Raw genomic sequence first — 21,666 nt, 5'->3', positions numbered from 1 at the left:
AGGGTGTCTGTTGTGGGGAGGGGAAAGGAAGGTGAATTTAAGCCGGTTGGATTCTTCCTTAAGTGGTAGAGAAAGTTGGCGTATAAAAACCAACTCTTCTTCTTCATTGCCATTGCCTGGCTCTGCACCACGACCCTGGACTTCCTTGGTGGTCTCCCATCCAAATACTAACCAGGGCCAACTCTGCTTAGCTTCTAGGATCTGACAAGATCAGGCCACTCTGGGCCATTGGGTCAGTTATTCCTCCCTTGCCTTCAGTTCCCCACTCTCTCCAGTTCTTCGCCTGACTTTCTCAGTACTGATGGGGGAAAGCCTGTGACTCATACTTGTTCTCTCTGCTTCTTCCAGAAGGGTCAGCTGGAGCTACAAGACACAACGGCCTCGAGTCTCTGGAGTAGCTGGGGAGAGCTGGATCAGAGGGGGCTGACGGCGGACCCCTTTGCATGCCTCACCCCTGCTCGCCTCCCTGCAGGAGGAGGTGGATTTTCATCGGCTTGGCTGCCTTTGCCCTCACTTCCCCCCCCAGTCATGGTGGGTCACCTTCACCTGCAAGGAATGGAAGAAAGCCTGAAAGAGAAGAACCGGGAAGGTTTGCTGGACAGCCCGGATTCCGGGCTGCCTCCCAGCCCCAGCCCCCCCTTTTACTCCTTGTCTCCGAGCATCGGCGAAAACAGAGCAGGGGGCAGCGGCGTGGCCGCAGATATCCCAGAACACGGGCACAGGAAGGAGGCTAAAGAGGGGAAAGTGGTAAGCGTCATTTCGTCCAGGCAGTTTCCCAGAACCGGGGAGGGTGTGTTAGGGACTGAGAGATTGTGGGATTCAGCAATCATCCATGACAGTGCTAGATCAAGGGGAACAATTTAACTTAGGTACAAATGCTTGAAGAATTCTGTGCTACTTGAAAGCTTGTTATGTTAACTGAGGTGGCTCACGAATAGGTATCATCCTTATTCTTGCCCGAGAAATTAAGAATGCAATCCTAAGAGTAAACGTGAGTAGGATTCTGAGTAGACCGGCTTAAGATTGCTTTCTGTGTCCACAAAAGTTCCTACACACACACACACACACGTTTACTAGGCAGCATAGTTAAATTGTGGAACTCCCTGCCCCAGGATGTGGTGATGGCTGCCAACCTGGAAGGCTTTAAGAGAGGAGTGGACATGCTCATGGAGGAGAGGGCTATCCATGCCATTAGTAAAAATGGATACTAGTCATGATGCACACCTATTCTCTCCAGGAGCAGGGGAGCTTGCCTATTAGGTGCTGTGGAACACAGGCAGGACGGTGCTGCTGCAGCCGTCTTGTTTGTGGGCTTCCTAGAAGCACCTGGTTGGCCACTGTGTGAACAGACTGCTGGACTTGATGGACCTTGGTCTGATCCAGCATGGCCTTATGTTCTTATGAAAACATTTTTAGTACACCAATAATCTAAAAAGCAAAAAACAACACTCTTTTCTGCCTGATCACCTGGGAACTGTTTTTACTTACCCCAGGTGACCAAACAAGTACCTACGTAGGGGCCTTCATTACATGTATGCAGTAAGTAGGATGCTCAAACTTGTTTTCGAGGTCAAATACCAAGGTAAAAATTTGCGTACTAAAAAAACCAAAGAACAACATATAAAGGAGAACGCGACAGTTCTTTACAATCTTTGTTGGAGCAGAACTGGCTAAGTCAGCCAGGAAGACGATAATATCTTGGAGCACGAACGGTGCATTTTACTGTTTGTGTTCCTCTTTCAAGCATGAACCACTAAGGAATAAACTAGAGAAGCACTTTATTCATTTGAAAACTGAGTTGCGGGGTTGGAGAAATTCCCAGGAGCTTGGTTCCCCAGGGGTCTGGTTGCTGAAGCACCTAGAAATATAATGCTGGTCCCTAGGAACAAAAATATTTACTTGCTTCTGAGTGGAGTTGGCACATGAAAGTTGGAATGGGATTCCTAAGAATTAGAAGTATTTCCCCAGCCCTACAAAACATCATGTGTGCACGAAAGATATTGTATCATGAAGCTGAGGCACCAATCTTATTTCCTTAAGCTGGAAATATGTTCCACTAAGATTAGTGGATAGGGTGGTGTATATGCCACAGGACAAACCCCCAGAATGTGGCACAGACTTCCTGGAAAATCTCAGGTTTTGTTATTTAAAAAGAGGAGTGGGGCTTTCTAGTCCCTGTGGTCGCAGAGCTATACTTAAGCAATGCCCAATGAATTTCAAGAGCCATAGGGAGAGCTGAGTGGTCTCTGATCTGGAGAACCGGGTTTGATTCTCCACTCCTCCACATGAGCAGTGGAGGCTAATCTGGTGAACTGGGTTTGTTTCCTCACTCCTACACACACGAAACCAGCCGGGTGACCTTGGGCTAGTCACAGCTCTCTCCGAACTCTCTCAGCCCCACCTCCCTCACAGGGTGTCTGTTGTGGGGATTGTAGTAGAGGAAGTCGGCATATAAAAACCAACTCTTCTGAGTAAGATTTTCATTGGTCAGGTTACACATGGTCGGGGCCTCCTATAGCTCCTTGCCTCTCCCAGTGACAAGAAGAAGCATAACGAATTATGAAAAATAAGAATCAGGGAAAGGAATCCTGCTGGCAGGAGAGTCCAACACCTTCCAGCTTAATGGCTCTTTGTGCTGACTAAGAAGGAAACGAGAAGCATTTGCTTCCCATCCAAGCGGCACCATGCCCCTACCCTCCATGGCATAGCGCATGCATGCTGCCCTCTGCAATCAGGGATACTCCCCACAGAGGAGGGCATGCACAGCCTGCATCTGGCGCCCTGTGGACAGAAATTGGAGGTAGGCATTTTTCTGTGAGGGTAGGCACTCTGCCTCTCCTGCCCTACCCTTTCCTCTCCGATTTAAGTACCTGTTTAAGCTCTGCTAACGACCTGAGTTCGATCCTGACGGAAGTCGGTTTCAGGTAGCCGGCTCAAGGTTGACTCAGCCTTCCTTCCTTCCGAGGTCGGTAAAAGGAGTACCCAGCTTGCTGGGGGTAAAGGGAAGATGACTGGGGAAGGCACTGGCAAACCAACCCCGTAAACACAGTCTGCCTAGGATGTGACGTCACCCCATGGGAGTAACTCTCTTTAGGATTGCACTGCCAGTATCCCAGCCAGTATCCCATTTAGGTGAGTGCAAACCATTCAGACAAACCAGTTTGCTATTAATAAAGAACAGTTATGCAAACATATATGAATAACACTTTCTGCTTTAAGGGAGGGAAGCACAGAACATTTGGAATGCAAAAAAATTCCCTCCCATCCCTTATGGACAGAGGTTTGTCTTATAATAAACAGCAAGTCGGAGTTACAGTAAATAGATCAAAGCCATTGAACACTTTAACAAAGAAAAGAAATAGATGGAGGATATCATGTGGATTTATACATTCCTGAAAACATAAGCATTCTGTTTTTAGAAAGTAGTTTTCTGGTCCTTGTGGCTGTGGAGGTAGGAATAAAATGCGAAGGCACCTGGAGGCTTGGAAAGTGTGCAGCAGGAGTTTTGTCTGTTTGCTCTCTCAAGTGTTGTACTTCGTTTGGGAAAGTCAGGGCAGCTTCTAGGGAGCTTGGTGGACATGGCTCAGTGGTAGAACATCTGCTTGGCATGCAGAAGGTCCCAGGTTCACTCCCCGGCATCTCCAGTTAAAGGGACTAGGCAAGCAGGTGATGTGAAAGACCCCTGCCTGAGACCCTGGAGAGCCGCTGCCGGTCTGAGTAGACAATACTGACTTTGTTGGACCAAGGGTCTGATGCAGTAGAAGGCAGCTTCATTTGTTCATCTCTCCTGTGCAGGCATTGGGCAAACGGAAACCTGCTTACTGTAGATGTTGAAAAAGGAACAAAAAACACCTGCCCTTTACCATGCTAGCAGCATCGTCAAACCAATCTCTGGTTTAAAGTTTTTTACAATCTTGGCAGTTCCCATGATCATTGGCCTGAAACCAAAGTGTGGTGGTGATGGTGGAGACCCATTGCCTCGCTTTGCTCAATCCATCAGTAAAAACATAAAAACAAAACCCGGAGCAATCTGAAAGGTGTGGGGGGGGGGGAGAAATCCAACCCTCGGTTTTAAAAAGCCTTTCCTCTGCTCAGAAAGAGCTCCCAGGAAGGAAGCATTTGACTCCCCGCCTCTTTACACGCTGCTTTGTAATTGGCTGTGAGAGAAACCCACTCTTTGACCTGCGCTTTGCCTTATGCACAGAGATTTCACCCAGGCTGAGCTCAGGGGAGAGAGAAAAATCAGGTTAACGGAGTAATGGGAAGTCCAAGGATTTTTGAGGGCTGGCAGCAAGGAGGGAAAACTCATGCATAACTCCAAGGAACAACCGACACAGATGGGGGTCAACGTGAGTGAAAGAACCCATGCATAAATGGCCCCCGTCAGGCGTATCAAGGCAAGGAGCCTCATTTGGTTGGTCTCCCTACAGTTGTCTTCCATCTTATGGGTGGAGCTGTGTAGAGAGGCAAACAGGATGAATCCTACCCTCAGGTCGCCACGCCAAGGTCCAGTGTAGCCTGTCTCGAGAGCCTGAAAGGGAACTCCAGCATCCCCCTGGCAAGTCTAGCATGTCTCTGTGTAATTTTAAAGGGGTTCTACATTTTGGAGTCCAGGAATTGAGAGAGAAAAAATACAGAATTCCTGCCAAAAATGAGCAGAGCTTTAGCTGCTGATGTAACCCCACCCATCTTGGAACGTGAGATCCACACTCCCAAGGTGACATACAGTGAGTTTATTTAGGTTTAACCACCCTCCCTGCCAACACCAAGCTAGGGTTGCCAACCTCCAGGTAGTAGCTGGAGATCTCCTGCTATTACAACTGATCTCCAGCAGATAGAGATCAGATCACCGGAGGAAAGGGCCGCTTGAGCCATTGGACTCTATGGCGTTGAAGTCCCAAACCTCGCCCTCCTCAGGCTACGCCCCAAAAACCTGCCGCCGGTGGTGAAGAGGGGCCTGGCAACCCTACACCAAGCTGTGCCCATGCTGCTAGGTAACCAAATCACACAACTAGCCAGGTCTTCGAGAGCTAGATCTGACATTCCTCAATTTATTTTATTTCTCAAGTATCTGACAATAACCAAGCAATTTCACGCTCAAAATGAGACGTAAACATCCCAGCTGTTGGGACTATGCGCTGAGCTTACAATCCAGCGGTCATTAAATGCACGTTAAAAAGATACCAATGAGCAGCACAAATGTGGCTTTGGTTGGTCAGCAAATGTGGCCTTTTGCCCACGACTACAGAGTTTGGCATATGGTTGCTGTTTCACAACTTGCAACAATAAGAGAGGAGGGGTGGGGCTGTGGCTCAGTGGTAGAGCATCTGCTTGGCATGTAAAAGGTCCCAGGTTCAATCCCGTTAAAGGGAGTAGGCAAGGAGGTGATGTGAAAGACCTCTGCCTGAGACCCAGGAGAGCTGCTGCCAGTCAGAGTAGACAATACTGACCTTGATGGGCCAAGGGTCTGATTCAGTAGAAGGCAGCTTCATCTGTTCATGTGTTCAAGAGGGGGCCTGGGCAGAGGGGAGTCCTCTGAGGAGAAGCCAGAGGAGATCGTGGTGGCCAGTTCAAAATGGGACACCACTGCACCCTCTTTTTAGACTCAATGTCCCAAGCAAGTCTGCAGATAGACTTAGAAGCAGGACTTGCATCAAACATCAGGCCCGTGGGCCGGATCCGGCCCCTTGAGAGCTCTTATCCAGCCCACGAGCCAGTTGAGGCAGCCCACCCCCGCTACTCTCGATCTCGGCTGGCGAGGCGTGGCCCGGCCCGGCCCAACTGAGCGACATTTATGTCATATCCGGCCCTCGTAACAATTGAGTTCGACACTCCTGATGTACACTGTTCGAATGCAAAATCTAGGGGAGAGTCTTGACTTCTTTTGGGTTAAAAAAAAAGTTTCTGGCCCTCATGATTGTGGAAATGGGAAGCCAAGTCGGCTAAGCAGCCAGGAACTAGAGGGGCTCTTGGCCACGTTCCAGTGGTCAGGGGTGGAATTTCTATCCCTGGCACAGACTTTAATCCCCTGCCCTCTTTCTCCTTCTGTGCCTCCCCTCTAGCCTTGCCAAAACAACTTGGATCCTGAAAAAAACACCAACCCTCCAACAAGAATACATTATCCATTTATAAGTAACTTTATGAAAATTTGCTTGCTTTCCATAATTTATTCTGAGTGGCACATTTGTGTTTCTTTGGCTCGGAGTTTGGATTCCTTGGCATAGGACATGGATACTTTTTCTGGCCAGGAGTACGCACAGCTCTGGCGCAAGAGACCACTGCGTTGCTAGAATTTCAGGCCTGCGCCTGCTTGTGGTTGTTGAAAATGCCAGCGGCTGCTTTGCTTAAATATATAGATATAGGTATATGCATATATATTTGAGTGTGTGTGCGAGCCCTCTAGCCAAACTAGCCAAATCCAAAAACTTTCAGTCTGCGACCTGGTCGTCTTATAGAATCTCAGCTGGATGGAATTTCCATTTCCTTTTTAGTGTGTTGTGCTCACAGATCAGCTGGTGAAGATCCAGAGAGCGATTAAAGGTATGCTACTGGTCTTAGGAATTGAAAGGGTAAGAAAAGCTGTTATTTCCTTTTGGCGGCCTGTCAGTAGCTGCCCTGCTCCTCTTCCAACGCTGGCACTTCATTCTGCTTTTTGGCCGTGCCGCATTTTGGAGGAGGGAGAAAACCAGGACCCCTTGATAATCTGTCCGCACCTGCAGAAGATGCAGTAAAAAGAAAGGTGGCGTGGGGGCGAAATGAAGAGGAAGGTAGGAAAACTTCCTAGTTATCAGATCAGTACAGCAACAGAACAAGATATTTTACCTACCATACCTAGGGTTTTGGAGAAGTTACAAGCCCGAGGGAGGGACCGTGGCTCAGTGGTAGAGCATCTACTTGGCATGCAGAAGGTCCCAGGTTCAATCCCCGGCATCTGCAGTTAAAGGGACTAGGCAAGCAGGAAAGGCCTCTGCCTGATACTCTGGAGAGCTGCTGCGAGTCTGAGTAGACAATACTGACTTTGGTGAACCAGGGTCAGTACAACGCAGCTTCATGTGTTCAAGCCCTTTAAAATGTTTACTAGTCCAGCTTCTCTAAACTAACTGTTTGTAGCTTAAAATAGAGCCAAGTTTGGTAAACTTTACGTGCCTGGTCACCTAGAAGCAGGTCTTACTTGTTGTAGATGAGCAAGTGATTTACAAGCATGCGTTTTTGGGTATCTGCTTTCTTGGGAATTGTCGAGGAAAGGTTGGTCAAACATCTGTCTAGGATGCTTAGGCAATAGGAATCTTCTCCAGGCGGCTGCATTTGATAGCTTGTTGAAGCCCTCTGACTGTTTAGGGATTTCAAGGAGAGGGCTATCCATGGCTACTAGTCAAAATGGCTACTAGTCACGATGCATTCCTATTCTCTCCAGGGTCAGAGGAGCATGCCTATGATATTAGGGGCTTTGGAACATGGGCAGGACGGTGCTGCTGCCGTCGTCTTGTTTGGGGGCTTCCTAGAGGCCTCTGGTTGGCCACTGTGTGAACAGACTGCTGGACTTGATGGGCCTCGGTCTGATCCAGTGTGGCCTTTCTTATGTTCTTAACACCATTGCTGTATGTAGTGGCTGTACATCTCTGGACCCTGACAACGGCTTCTTCCAGTGAATCAACACGTGCTCATAAATGAAAGTGTGCTTAAACTAGCCCCCCCACCTCACTTTTCCCTTTTCTGCAGCTGCCACACCAAAGTCCAGATTCCCTTCCCTCCCCCTATAATAGGAGAAGACAGTTTCTGGCAGGAAACAGTGAGGAGAAGTCTGGAGAATTTACTGATCTGTTGGCTGGGCCTCAGGCAGCCAGCTGTGTGAGAACTGAAGGACACGTCCCAGCCAGATAGGGACCCGATTTGGATGGATTGCTGGTCCATGTTTAAGTAGGGTTGCCAGCTCCAGGTTGGGAAATACCTGGAGATTTGTGGGGTGGAGCCTGAGGAGGGTGGGGTTGGGGAGGGACTTCAGCAGATGCCACCTTTTAAAGCAACCATTTTAAAGCAACTGGTGCCACAGATGCCACCTTTTAAAGCAACCATTTTCTCCAGTGGAACGGATCTCCGTCGCCTGGAGATCAGTTGTAATCCCAGGAGATCTCCAGCCACTACCTGGAGCTTAGCAACCCTAGGGATTTTTATTTATTTATTTATATGCATTTATATTTAGATTTATGCCTCTTCTAAGATGACACTCACTTCCTGGTTTTTTTTTTTAATTCATGTATTAAAAACAACTGACAATTTTAAAATAATCTGTTGCACCTTTTTTGGTTTTCCACTGATTAACTTTGAGTCCAGTAGCACCTCAGAGACTGACAAGATTTTGGGGTATGAGTAGGGTTGCCAGGTCCCTCTTCTCCTCCGGCGGGAGGCTTTTGTGTGAAAGTGTGCGTGCGTGCACTTCGACGCACGCACGCCACGTCCGGTTTAGAACCGGAAGTGCCGCCTCGCAAGGGGCCTTATACCTCTTAGTTTCAGTGGTAAAGCAGCCTTTTACCACTCAAACTAAGAGGTATAAGACCCCTCGTGAGGTGGGACTTCCGGTTCTAAACTGGAAGTGACGCGCGCGGTATGTGCATGCACGTTTGCCCGCCGACCCTCAGGTGGTCAGCGGGCAGAGGGGTAAATTGCCGGGGGGGCTGCCCGCCACCAGTGGGTACCTGGCAACCCTACGTATGAGCTTCCAGCGTCAACGCTCCCTTCGTCAGATACTCTTGAAAACTCATACCCCCCCAAAAAAAATCTTGTCAGTCTCTGGGGAGCTATTTAGTTATTTTGAATTCCAAAGTGGCCATTTTCTCCAGGTGAACTGACTGCCGTTGCCTGGAGATCCATTGTTGTAGCAGGAAATCTCCAGCCATTGGCAACCCTACTGGCGGAGCCAGGCTCCGGGTGGCTTCCAGCACCATAATACAGTGTGCAATATATATCAACATTAAAACATTAAGAATTTTAAAACTATAAACCTATTCTAATTCTACTGGACTCAAATCTAGCAGACCAACATGGCTACCCTCGGAAATCGGGTTGCCAGGTCCCTCTTTGCCACCAGTGGGAGGTTTTTGGGGCAGAGCCTGAGGAGAGCGGGGTTTGGGGAGGGGAGGGACTTCAACGACATAGAGACCAATGGCCAAAGTGGCCATTTTCTCCAGGGGAACTGATCCCTGTCAGCTGGGGATCCGTTGTAATAGCGGGAGATCTCCAGCAAGTACCTGGAGGTTGGCAACCCTACTCGGAAACTATAATCTGACTTTATATAGTTGACTATTTGGTTTGATGAGATTAATTGATTCAATATCTATAACAGTGGTCGGCAAACCGCGGCTCCCGAGCCACATGCGGCTCTTTGGCAACTTGAGTGCGGCTCTCGAGGAGGAGGAGGAGGCAGCGTGCTGCGGCTCCTCCCTGCATGTGGAGGTGGCAAGTGGCCGGCGAGCAGGCGGGCGGCTGTCGCCTCGCCTCTGCTCCCCCCTGGCTCGCGGCCCTCCGCCAGGGGGTGGAAATGCGGGGTCGCAGCCCGGGCAGGCCGGGCCGGCTGGCCGGAGGAAGGGCTGGGGAAGCACACCCCCTGGAGCCGGAGGGTGAGGAGCTGCGGGGAGTCGGCTGCGGCCGAGGTAGGTGCGGGGCGGGGACGTGGGGAAGAGCGGGCCGGGGGCGCTGCCTTCTGCCCCGCCCTCTGCTTCAGAGTCTCCCTCACCGCGGCCAGGCTGGCTTCGTGGAGTCCGAGAACTTTGGGCCGGGCGTGGCTGCGGGGCACCGGGTGTATGTGTGTGTGTGGGGGGGTGCGTGTGCAGGTGACAATGGCTTTTCTCCTTCTCATTTGTGCATGGCCGTTGATGCACGGGAGGTTTTGCCTTGGATTTGCTGCTCTATAGATGCACATTACGGATACCGTGGACCTCCCCAAAAACAAAACAAAAACAAATCAGTGGGTTCTAGATCAAATCAAGCCTGAACTGACCCTAGAAGCTAAAATGACTAAATTGAGGCTGTCGTATTTTGGTCACATCATGAGATGATAAGAGTCACTGGAAAAGACAGTCATGCTAGGAAAAGCTGAAGGTAGCAGGAAAAGAGGAAGACCCAACAAGAGATGGATGGACTCTATAAAGGAAGCCACGGCCCTCAGTTTGCAAGATCTGAGCAAGGCTGTTAAGAATGGGACACTGGAGGACATTGATTTAGGCACTTAACGCGCACACACACACACACACACAGATGCACATTTCCCCCCATCTAAATTCTCAAAACTCTGCAGGGGGGCTTAATTTTGAGTTTGGAGGACGCGCATGGGGGAAGATGTGCATCTACTGAGCGGCAAAGTTTAAGAAATTTGGCTCTCAAAAGAAATCTCAATCGTTGTACTGTTGATATTTGGCTCTGTTGACAAATGAGTTTGCCGACCACTGATCTATACTACCTAAGCCTCAGCAATGGTGTCTTTTGGAGATACTGAAGGAAGAGTGGTTCTTAACTTGTAAATTTAAGCTTACCACCTCTTGTTATAAGAAAAAGCAATTTTGGTGTGTTGGATTTTCACTGTCTTATGATAAAACCAGAGTCTAGCCTCAGCAAATATATGCGCTCTCCAGATTCTAAGCCACCAGTTAATAATTGACGCCACCAATTAACTAACTTGCTAAAGCTTTCGGATTGATAAAGCTACCGGCCCAAACTGTGCTGTGCTGGTTTTCCCCTCACAAAGAGATCGGTGTGGCAGAATCTTCTTTTGCCGACGCTGCAGGGTTGAAAGCAGGTCAGGGCTATGCAAAACTTCCTTTCCCTTTAGGGTAGGATATGAGAGGCACATCAGATAACTCTTTTCCATAACATTTTACGCATACCAGCTGTTGATAATTGCAGGGCAGAACATGTTGATTAAAAACGGGGCTGAAATGTGCATTTGTACCGGAAAAAAATGCTTCTGGCAAAATCTCAAAAGCAGCTGTTAGAAATATGGAAGGAAAAGATGGAACATGAGGATTTAAAATTCCGCAACCCTAAACACAGGTGCCCCGATTTAGGTATTTCTTGGCAATGGAGATTGCTTTCATCCCATCTTGGGAGTTGGGCAATTCTTATGTGTAAAGGCTTTGTTGTGTGCACACAAAGCTCTGGATTGGAATATTTACGGTATGGGCGGAAACGCATGGCTGTTTTGTCTTGCGATTCTTCTGCGAATGTAGCAAATCTCCGCTGTCCAAACGCATGGACGTACCCCTCCTGTGTAACCAACCCACTCCCGTTGCGAAACCTTTTTTAAGTGTGAAGTGGTTGATGGTTAGCCGGTGGCTGTTAAATCTAGGGAAAGAAATGGAGAGGGCCCAGGGATCGCCATTCCAGCTTGTACCTGATGAAGGGCGCTTTCAGTCTCTAAAGGTCATCCCTTGAAGCTCTTGCTGGCCTCTCAGGTGCCACCGGACTCAAATCAGGCAGTAAGGTTCTTCAGTGCCTATCCCATAGGGCGTCATGTTCTTCATCGATTCAAATAGATAAAAGGAAGTATTTCTTTACACAACGCATAGTTAAATTGTAGAACTCCCTGCCCCAGGATGTGGTGATTGCTGCCAACTTGGAAGGCTTTAAGAGGGGAGTGGACATGTTCATGGAGGAGAGGGTTATTCATGGCTACTAGTCAAAATGGATGCTAGTCATGATGCATACTTATTCGCTCCAGGATCAGAGGAGCATGCCTATTATATCAGGTGGTGTGGAACACAGGCAGGATGGTGCTGCTGCAGTCGTCTTGTTTGTGGGCTTCCCAGAGGCACCTGGTTGGCCTCTGTGTGAACAGACTGCTGGACTTGAAGGACCTTGGTCTGATCCAGCAGGGGCTTCCTTACATTCTTATGTCAACTTGTTTAGTCTTTGCAGAGGGTCTCCATTTACAAATCTGAGGTGGCTTTTTTTGCCCTTTGCATGTTGTCTATACCTTGTTCTCGTTCGAGACCTGGGGGCGTAGAATGTCTGTTCAGAATGAAGACAGCAAAAGGCAACCGTTAATCTCCACCATGTCAAAAAACTTGCTCCCCTGGGCCAGCGGTAGACCATGCCATACGGTTTGCATTGATGTAGTGAAAAACCCAGAAACATCTGTGGAACAGGGAAGGGCTTGTTTGCTGAGCTCAGCTGGAGGGGAGCCTGCGGTTAAGTTTGGTTTGCCTCCTTGCAGGTCCTCGAAAGAAAAAAAACACACACGTTGGCCATCAGAGCGTTCCAGTTGGGCAAGCTCTGCAGATGCAAACCAGGGAGGTGGGAGATGAGCAGCCGGGAGAGCACAGCACATAAAGCCAAGCCTTTATCTGAAAGGGATAATAGATTCAAAAAACTGGTGCAGGCCTGAGATGGTTTTCACAGTGGCTGAGAGGGTGGAATGCACTAGAACTTGGTCGTGTGAAAGAATGTAACGTAAATCTAAATAATCTGTCCAAAAATTCTTCCCGTCTAGATTCTGTTTCTGGAGGGGGGTGGGGGAGAGCAGCCAGATGCTTCTGCAATTGCTTACAGCCACAAAAGTAACAACTTCCCCCTGTTGTTTGTGCATAGCACATAGAACCCAGAGGTATAATGGACATGGGCATTCAACTTATCTGTCTGGTCTAATAGCTGCTATCCTTTGTGAGAAAACCATCTGCCCCGCTATGCTGTGGACAAGTGTCAGGAATCCAGTTTGCTGAAAGTGTGGTGTCAGAGGAGTTATTTATACCCAAAGTCTTTTCATAAGCCTAGGTCCAGAGCTTCTACCACCTTTGACTTTAAATGAAGTCTGAATGCATACAAAGGAAAGGGGTGTTAGCTGGGCCTCCTGATATCGGGGCAATGTGTTCGATGTACCGAGGATTTTAGCCCCTTGAAAGTGCCAGAGTATGTGCGCAAAGATAATTATGCAGTGGTACCACATCCAGTTGACCCCCACCACACACACAACCAGATCTACATGCTGAAAAAAAGAAATCAGATCAATCCCGTGTTAATTAGTTTTGCAGCGCGCTCCAAAAATTCAGACCATATATAGGCCTGGTTCACGCATATTTAATTTTGGAAATGCAGTGAGTGTGTGTTGTATGTACAGACACCCTGCATTAATCTAGAACCGCCTCCCTCTCCTTCCAGCCTTGGTTCCATTTTGATTTTGAGGTGGAAGTAGGGTTGCCAACCTCCAGGCGGTGGCTGGAGATCTCCCGCTATTACAACTAATCTCCAGGCGACAGTGATAAGTTCACCTGGAGAAAATGGCTGCTATGGAAGGTGGAATGGAGTCATCACACCCCATTGTGGTCCCCCCTCCTCAAACCCCACCCTCCTCAGGCTCCACCCCCAAAACCTCCAGGTATTTCCCAACCCGGAATGGGCAACCCTAGGTAGAAGGATTGTGGGACTCTGAAGGTAGCACATATAAGGGCATATATGGACATATACACACCAATATGTATGCGCCATACCCTTGTAACGGTGTAAGTTCGTTAGCATTCTTGGGCCTGCTTCAAAACCCATCACAGGTTCTACAGTAGTAAACATCCCATGATCTTGCAAAGTCTTAAACTCTTGATTCCCCACCCCCTTTCTCTGCTCTTAGATCCCGTACCTTCTTCTGAATGCATCCACGTCGGATATGAGGCCTCGGATGTATCCTGTGTTTTTTGGCGAAAGCATAGAGGTCAACCCTGAACCAGAGCAAGAAATTAGGTAACTGGCGGGTTTTCTTTTGTGTTTCCTGTATGGTTGTTTTCGCGCCCCCGCGAAAGATTAGCGGTGTTCGTGAATGGGCTGAGGGGTGGTTCAAGCTGCAGTCGTGGGTGGCAGGGTGGGAGGGGGGGCAGCTGAAGTTTTTTGAAGAAGCCAACGGGAGGGAGCAGCAAGGGGTGGGGAGGGGAGAGGTAGATTCCACATTGAATTCATCTCAGATTTGAGGCAGAACATGACTCCTAGCTGGAGAGCTGCCCAGTCTCAAGAGTTGGTGGTCTTATCCTAATTAAGAACATAGGGAAAGCCCTGCTGGATCGGACCAAGGTCCATCATGTCCAGCAGTCTGTTCATGCAGTGGCCAACCAGGTGCCTCTAGGAAGCCCACAAACAAGACGACTGCAGCAGCACCATCCTGCCTGTGTTCCACAGCACCTAACATATTTGGCATGCTCCTCTGATCCTGGAGAGAACAGGTATGCATCATAAGAAAAGCCCTGCCAGATCAGGTCCCATCAAGTCCAACAGTCTGTTCACACAGTGGCCTCCAGGAAGCCCATAAACAAGACAATTGGTGGTGGGGGGGGCATTTTGGGGGGTAGAGGTCCCAAATTTTCAGGGTAGCTTTCAGGGACTCTCCTGGCACGAACCCCAAAGTTTGAAGATTGGGTTCAGGGGGTCCGGTGTTATGCCTCTGGAAGAAGCAAGCAAACGCCCCCTCCTTCAGAGACAAGCATTAGCGAACAGAGAATCTGACTCTTACATTCCTGCTTCTGTATGGAGGCGGGAGTGCGACCTCTTCCAGACCCCATAACTTCAGACCCCCCAACCCAATCTTCACCAAACTTGGGGGTTCTTGCAAGGAGAGTCCCCGCAAGCTACCCTGCAAGTTTGGGGGCTCTACCTCGAAAAATGCCCGCCCGGGTCAAATGTTTTCGGGAAACCTGAAAATAAACCAAATTCCCATATTTACAGGTATGGGAATTTGGTTTATTTTGGGTTTCCTGGGGAAAAAAACCCGAGCCCAATAAACCTGAACCTGAATTTTACAAAAAAAAAAATTTTTTTTTGCACACCCCTAGTGGTCGCCATAAGTCGGCTGCGACTTGACGGCACTTTACACACACACAGAGTACTAAACATGGCCAACCCTGCTTAGTTTCCAGGGTCAGAAAAGATCAGGCTAGGTTGAACTAGCAGGCTGCTGTGCTGTTCACGACTATCACTAAAACAGAGATTCCAGGATCCTGAATTCCACTCCCTCTCCTCTTTCGCATGGCAAGGAATAATCAGCGCCACAACTTTCCCGAGACCCTGGAGAGCTGCTGCCAGTCTGAGTAGACAGTACTGTCCTTGATGGATCAAGGGTCTGATTCAGTAAGCGGCAGTTTCCGTGTGTTCATGAGTACCCTGAGAAATCTCAAATAGTCAAGCAATAACCAGCCAGGATGTTTTTCCAATTGCTGTCGAAGGCTTCTGTTCTTTGCACCAAACGGCTTGCTGGCCTTCGAACCCAGCTGTGCAAAACTCATTAAAGCAGATTGTGTTACGTGTGCTGTTCTGCGGGCCAAGCCTCCTCCAGGGTGTTGGCAAAGGCCGTGCGCCACACCCAGTGTTTAATCTTTTTATACACAGAGCTGCAAATTCCTCAGCTGCTGCTGGTTGCGCCTCAAAGATCTGGAAGCAGCAAACCATGCTAAACCCCGACGGCTACCTGGCAGTCAGGGGCATTGCATCCTCCAGCGTCTTTGAAGGCAGGGCTGGTGTTCACGGTCTGTAAAGGCTGCCGCTTCAAATTGGGTGTGCAATGGGAAATATGCATAAATTTAACCAAGATGCATCTAGATATCTATTTGTGGAACTTGTGGAGATAACTTTTAGAACATTCATTGCTGTCCTGAAGAGATGTACAAGGGGCCATAAAGTCCTTGTGTTTGTTGGGGAACAACACAAGGACTTTGTATCACACAAGGAATTTTTACCACCTCAGGAGGTGGTAAGCTGTTCTTCCCTGGAGGTTTTCAAGAAGAGGCTAGATGGCCATCTGTCAGCAATGCTGATTCTGGGACCTTAGGCAGATCATGGGAGGGAGGGCATCTTGGCCATCTTCTGGGCATGGAGTAGGGGTCACTGGGGGTGTGGGGGATAGTTTGGAATTTCCTGCATTGTGCAGGGGGTTGGACTAGATGACCCTGGTGGTCCCTTCCAACTCTATGATTCTACATGTGTGATAGGTCTTCTGTGCCTCCTGGACACACGCTGGCTCTTTTCTGTTTGCAACCATGGCATGCAGGGAGAAGCGGCTGTCGCTTCCCCCACTGTGGTTTCCGTGTTCTTAGATCGCCCCATGGAACTGCTATTAGCTCTGTTCTGAAATTTATTGTGTAATAAGTAAAGTGATCTTTACAAAGGAGCCAATTGCAGCTCCATGGGGCATCTTGAGAATGCGAAAACAGACAGGAGGACTTTGTAATGTGTTGATGAAGACTGTGGGGTTAAAACTGGCAAAACCTTTGTGCCAAACTGGACAGCTTGGGAAAAGCAACACCCCCCCAATACAGGTAAAAAAGGCTGCAATCTTTAAAAACCTTTGGATTTATTAACTACACAAGCTCTAGCACCATTTGATTGAAATAAGCCTTCCCTACCCATTGACTTAGTTGTGGAAGTGCTATGGAATGCTTTAAAACATTCCAACTTCTCAGGAGTCTAAAAACCTATCAGCGCCCAGAGAAAATGGGGCTGGCAGATGGGGTTTGAGCTGGTTGTTGAGAAAGGCTTTAGCGAGACAAAAGTGTAGCCAGCCATATCGAAGCTAGACTATATGCATAGGAGTAGTATGTGTGAGCAGTGTGTCTGAGCATGTAGAAAGTTCCGGGTTCAGTCTCCAGCACCTCTAAAGGAGATGAAGTAAAAGACTCTCTACCTGGGACCCTGGAAAACAGTTGCTGGTCAGGGTAGACCAGAGTGACATCGATAGACCAGTGATCCATAGGGTTACCAGCTCCGGGTTGGGAAATACCTGGAGATTTGGGGGGGTGGAGAGGGGAGGGACTCCAAGGCCACAGAGTCCAATTGCCACAGCGGCCGTTTTCTCCGGGGGAACTGATCTCTGTCACCTGGACACCAGCTGTAATAGCAGGAAGTGTCCAGCCACCACCTGGAGGTTGACAACCCTAGTGATCTAACTCAGCAAGGCCATTTCTTGTGTTTATTTATGTTTTTGATTGGATGTCATTCTTATGCTACCTGCCATGAAGATGGGACGGGTAAGGAATTAAAACATAACAACGAACATGGGAAAGCATGCATGTGTGTGACTTTGTGCTGCTTGTGCGTACAGGTGCAACTCTGAGGTGAAATATGGCTCCGAGCGCCATTACAAGGACGACGTATTCTGTTGCCCGATGCCCACCGTCACCACCTACAGTGAGACCGTCATCGCCGCCCCCAATTGCACGTGGCGGAACTACAAGTCTCAGCTCATCTTCGAGCCGCGCCAGAAGCCCCTCAGGTTCCAGAGTACGACCATCATCTTCCCAAAACACGCAAAGAACATTTACCGGACCACTCTCAACTATAGCCTGGGATGTGCCAAACGCTGGTTTGCGTCAAGTGTGCAGCTAGAGCTCTGTGAGGAGAACAGCCCCTGCATCATCTACACCGGGCATCTTTAATACGGCATCCCTCCTGCCGTGGGGAACTCTTAACCAAAATGCATGGCTTAGGCCTGCACCAGAGGCAAAGCCCTTTCAAGACTGCCAGTCTTTGGCTGAGGCCCTCTGTTCACCACCGCCGGGGCCATTAATTTTCACACGTGGCCTTGGCAGTACCCAGCCCAAATGTTGTTGTTTTTCTCTCCCCTGCTCTGAGAAGAAACCAAAGGAGAGATTCGTCTTCATACCTGAAGCAGCTAAGGGCTGGGCTTTTTTTTTTATTCTTCTCACTGTGAATCCACTCTGCTCAATTCATGCTTTAATGCAACCTAAAAAGCCCCTCAGTTGCCTTTTAAAAAGTGCTGTTTTTTATCATCTTCTGAAGGCCCTGTCTGCAGCGTGTAGGATGTTGCCAAGCATTTCCTTGGAGAGGACGGTGACGTCAAATTTCACTGACCGAGGCATCAGAGAGATCATGGTGGGCCATACGGGACATTGGTCTCATCCTGAGAGCATGCTGGTTAGGTGGCCGTGGTCATGGCTCCATCAGAAATAAACGGCCATGAAGATGGTAAGGGAAAGGCAAACGGTGGTATTTGTGCAGTGGTCGAGGTGTTGCTGAATCAGGAACCGGCTGTTTACGTCGCCTTAGCAAATAACTGTGTATATAGAAAAAGCCAAGAAGAGGATTCTTTTCTAGGGTAGCTGTAACACATAGACAATCTCAGAAAGCCAAGTGTAATGTTGTGTAGGGTAAGAGTGTTCAGGGGAACTCATTCCTGCAGGAGGCTGTGTTTTTGACAATCATTCGCTCTAAATAATTGTAAGCTGGCAGCTTTTAATAAGACTGTGTATGGGACCCAAGGGTTGTTGTTGTTGTTTTAAATGCTTTGTGAAAAAGGACTGTAAAACTCAAGCCAGGGTTTTCCAGATGTGGAGCTCGGTTCTGTGGAAACATGAGGAGGTGGGGAAACTGGCTTTGCTTGGACTTGCAAAGTCGCAAATCTAGCCTGAGGTAAACGAATAGGACAGGAAGAGTGTGTGTGAAGATGTGGGAAAGGGACTGGACTTGAGAGTCGTAGCTTACTTGTCCATGGTGTACAATTAAAGGAAATCATGCATATAGTATGCAGCAGTGGTTCAGTTGCCATTATGCTGCCTAGAAAAATTGTGCTTTTGAACAGGGAATGATAACCAGTTAAGCCAATTGCGGATCCGGCATGCAACAATTATTTGATCTCCATTATACTGATAAGAATGATCGTGCTTTTGAGCAGAGAAACTCTACATTTAAGCCAACCGTGTATGTAATTCGCAGCCATGATTCAGAAACTGGGAGTACTGACCACGGCAGGAATTGCATATCTGCAAAAATGTTTAGAACACTGATGCCAGTTTATAGGAACTCAGTAATATCCTTGAAAAGAAATAGGAAAATTTTCACATATCCCTAGACTCATGTAGATCCCAACTGGTTTGACAAGATCCGGATAATTCAGTTCTTTGTGTGTAGCATGGAGAGGATCCAGCCAGATTCATCGTGAAGCTTGTCTACTGGAAATTCAGAAACTGAATTATTTTTTAATGTAGAATGGAAGCCAACAATGAAAATCTCTGTGTGGCAAAGGGAACATTCCCATATCTGACTCTGGTCAGACAGCTTTCTCTTGTCTCCAAGACTAAAGCTATGCTCACAATTTCCTGCATTGTTATAGTGAGTGTACATACATCCTGCTTGAACATGCGTACATCTGTTGGGAAGAAAGAGCCAATGTGTGTTCACTTTTCGAATGAAACCCGGGACGTGTACCTGGATAACAGTGTGGTTTCAATCATGTGTTCAGCTGTACATGTGTTGAATGTAACACGAGAATTACTCAATGCATTCATACAGAACAATCAAGTGTACACTGTACATGGGTGGTACATGTGATCACTGTAACTTGTGGATTTAAGAAAACCAAGTGAGGCCTTAGATCTGCATGTTAAATCAGATACTGTTACCACTGACTCCTTTTAATTATGATTCTCGGTGCCTGGCAGAATACAACTCCAGCATGCCGCTAAACAAAAATCTCTGATGGAAGACATTGTCTTTTGACAAGTCTTTTGAATTCATTGGTTAAGATGCCTTTAGTTTCATTCCAGGTCAGGGGTACATAATATGAATAAACACATCATAGTTAAGGATAGAGATGCTATTGAGTAAATACAAGCAATAATTTAGCAAGTTGTAATTTAGCTATGTCTTGACCTGGATGGCCCAGGCTAGCCTGATCTCATCAGAACTCAGAAGTTAAGCAGGGTCAGCCCTGGTTAGTATTTAGCTGGGAGACCACCAAGGAAGTTCAGGGTCTCTATGCAGAGGAAGGCAATGGCAAAATCATCTTGGTTAGTCTCTTGCCTTGAAAACTCTGCAGGGTCGCCATAAGTTAGCTGCGATTTGACAGCTCTTCCAACTTAGCTGTAAAGGCTGAATACAGACTACAATTTTACAGTTAGCAACTTACCATTGTGTGTGTGTCCCACTCGCTCCTCTGAGGTTTTGCCCGCACAAACAGTAGAAGAGGTAGTAAAGCTGTTCTTGGATTGTTCCAGTCCATTCTGGTTGGCCACCTGGTTGGGCCACTGTGTGAAGAGACTGCTGGACTTGATGGGCCTTGGTCTGATCCAGCAGGGCCTTTCTTATGTTCTTATGACCAAAGAGTTAAATGGGGGTAAAGCACTCTACATGGTGAATACTAGCATATCCGCGAAAATGTTACGTATGTATACTTCTGTGCACCTATGCTGTGTTCTGAAGTGACAGTGTGCATATAGATGTCGGATGACCAGGCCCAACCCCATTCCCCGTGCAACTTGTGGACCGTCTTGTACTGGAGGGGAGGGGCTGTGGCTCAGTGGTAGAGCATCTGCTTGGCATGCAGAAGGTCCCAGGCTCAATCCCTGGCATCTCCAGTTAAAGGGACTAGGCAAGCAGGTGATGTGAAAGACCTCCGCCTGAGACCCTGGAGAGCCGCTGCCGGTCAGAGTAGACAATACTGACTTTGATGGACCAAGGGTCCGATTCAGTATAAGGCAGCTTCATGTGTTCACTGTGTAAATAACAACTTAGTAAGCCACTTGGCTATTATCATCCTTTGGTGTTTTCTGGGAGCAGAGTTTGGGTTTGTTTTTAAATATCAAGGCGCTTTCAGTCATGCAGTTCCACACCTGTCTTCTGGATTTGTTCACCTGGTCTTTTTGGGTGTGAACTAGACGCCACTATGTAGGCGTTTAACTCTCCCCTTGCACCTGATGAGGGAGCTGGAGCGGGGTAACACATACCTTCCCAAGTGAACTGACCATTTGGTGAATATTCATCTGAGTTTGCCTTGTGTAGCATCCCTGCTAAGCTGTGAGGAGAATTTTACTTCACATGTACAAATTGACCACACTTGGAATACTGTGTACAGTTCTGGTCACCACACCCAAAAAAGGATATCGCAGAGCTTGAGAAGGTGCAGAAAAGAGCAACCAAAATGATCAGGGGGGCTACAGCAACTGCCCTATGAGGAGCAGTCGAAATGCTTAGGGCTGTTTAGCTTAGAAAGAAGACAGTTAAGAGGAGATGAGAGAGGTCTATACAATTGTGCATGGTGTGGAAAGAGTGGACAGGGAGAAACTTTTCTCCCTCTCTCGTAATACCAGAATGCGGGGTCATCTGCTAAAGCTGGAGGGTGGGAGATTCAAAACAGTTAAAAGGAAGTATTTCTCCACACAATGCATAGTTAAATTGTGGAACTCCCTGCCCCAGGATGTGGTGATGGCTGCCAGGCTGGAAGGCTTTAAGAAGGGAGTGGACACGTTCATGGACGAGAAGGCTATCCATGGCTATTAGTAAAAATGGATACTAGTCATGATGCATACTTATTCTCTCCAGGATCAGAGGAGCATGCCTATTATATTAGGTGCTATGGAACACAGGCAGGACAATACTGCTGCTGTTGTCTTGCTTGTGGGCTTCCTAGAGGCACCTGGTTGGCCACTGTGTGAACAGATGATGGACTTGATGGGCCTGGGTCCGATCCAGCATGGCCTTATGTTCTTATGACCTCACATGAGAACTCTGGCATGAGTCTGTGTGGGGAATGAGGGACATGGGAATGATGAAATTCACCTCTGTAAAGGAAAATAGGGAGAACGAGCTTACTAAGTGATTTTTACATGGCATACAACTGTTCACAAGATACATCTGCGGACCATTGGGAGGGAGGGAGAATGGGAACGGCGCATACTGGATCTCTTTGGTAAA

General features: G+C 48.1%; 1 protein-coding gene across 1 annotated transcript; it reads left to right on the top strand.

Moving 5' to 3' along the window:
* Positions 1 to 417: 417 nt before the first annotated feature.
* On the top strand, positions 418 to 17,393 carry RFLNA (refilin A). The gene is made up of 3 exons (XM_056859672.1): positions 418 to 747; positions 13,610 to 13,719; positions 17,060 to 17,393. The coding sequence occupies exons 1-3, from the start codon at positions 529 to 531 to the stop codon at positions 17,391 to 17,393; spliced, it is 663 nt and encodes a 220-aa protein (XP_056715650.1). The 5' UTR covers positions 418 to 528.
* Positions 17,394 to 21,666: the final 4,273 nt, after the last annotated feature.

This window comes from Euleptes europaea, chromosome 13, assembly GCF_029931775.1.
Source record: "Euleptes europaea isolate rEulEur1 chromosome 13, rEulEur1.hap1, whole genome shotgun sequence".
Taxonomy (NCBI): Eukaryota; Metazoa; Chordata; class Lepidosauria; order Squamata; family Sphaerodactylidae; genus Euleptes; species Euleptes europaea.
This window is presented reverse-complemented; position numbering and strand designations above follow the sequence as displayed.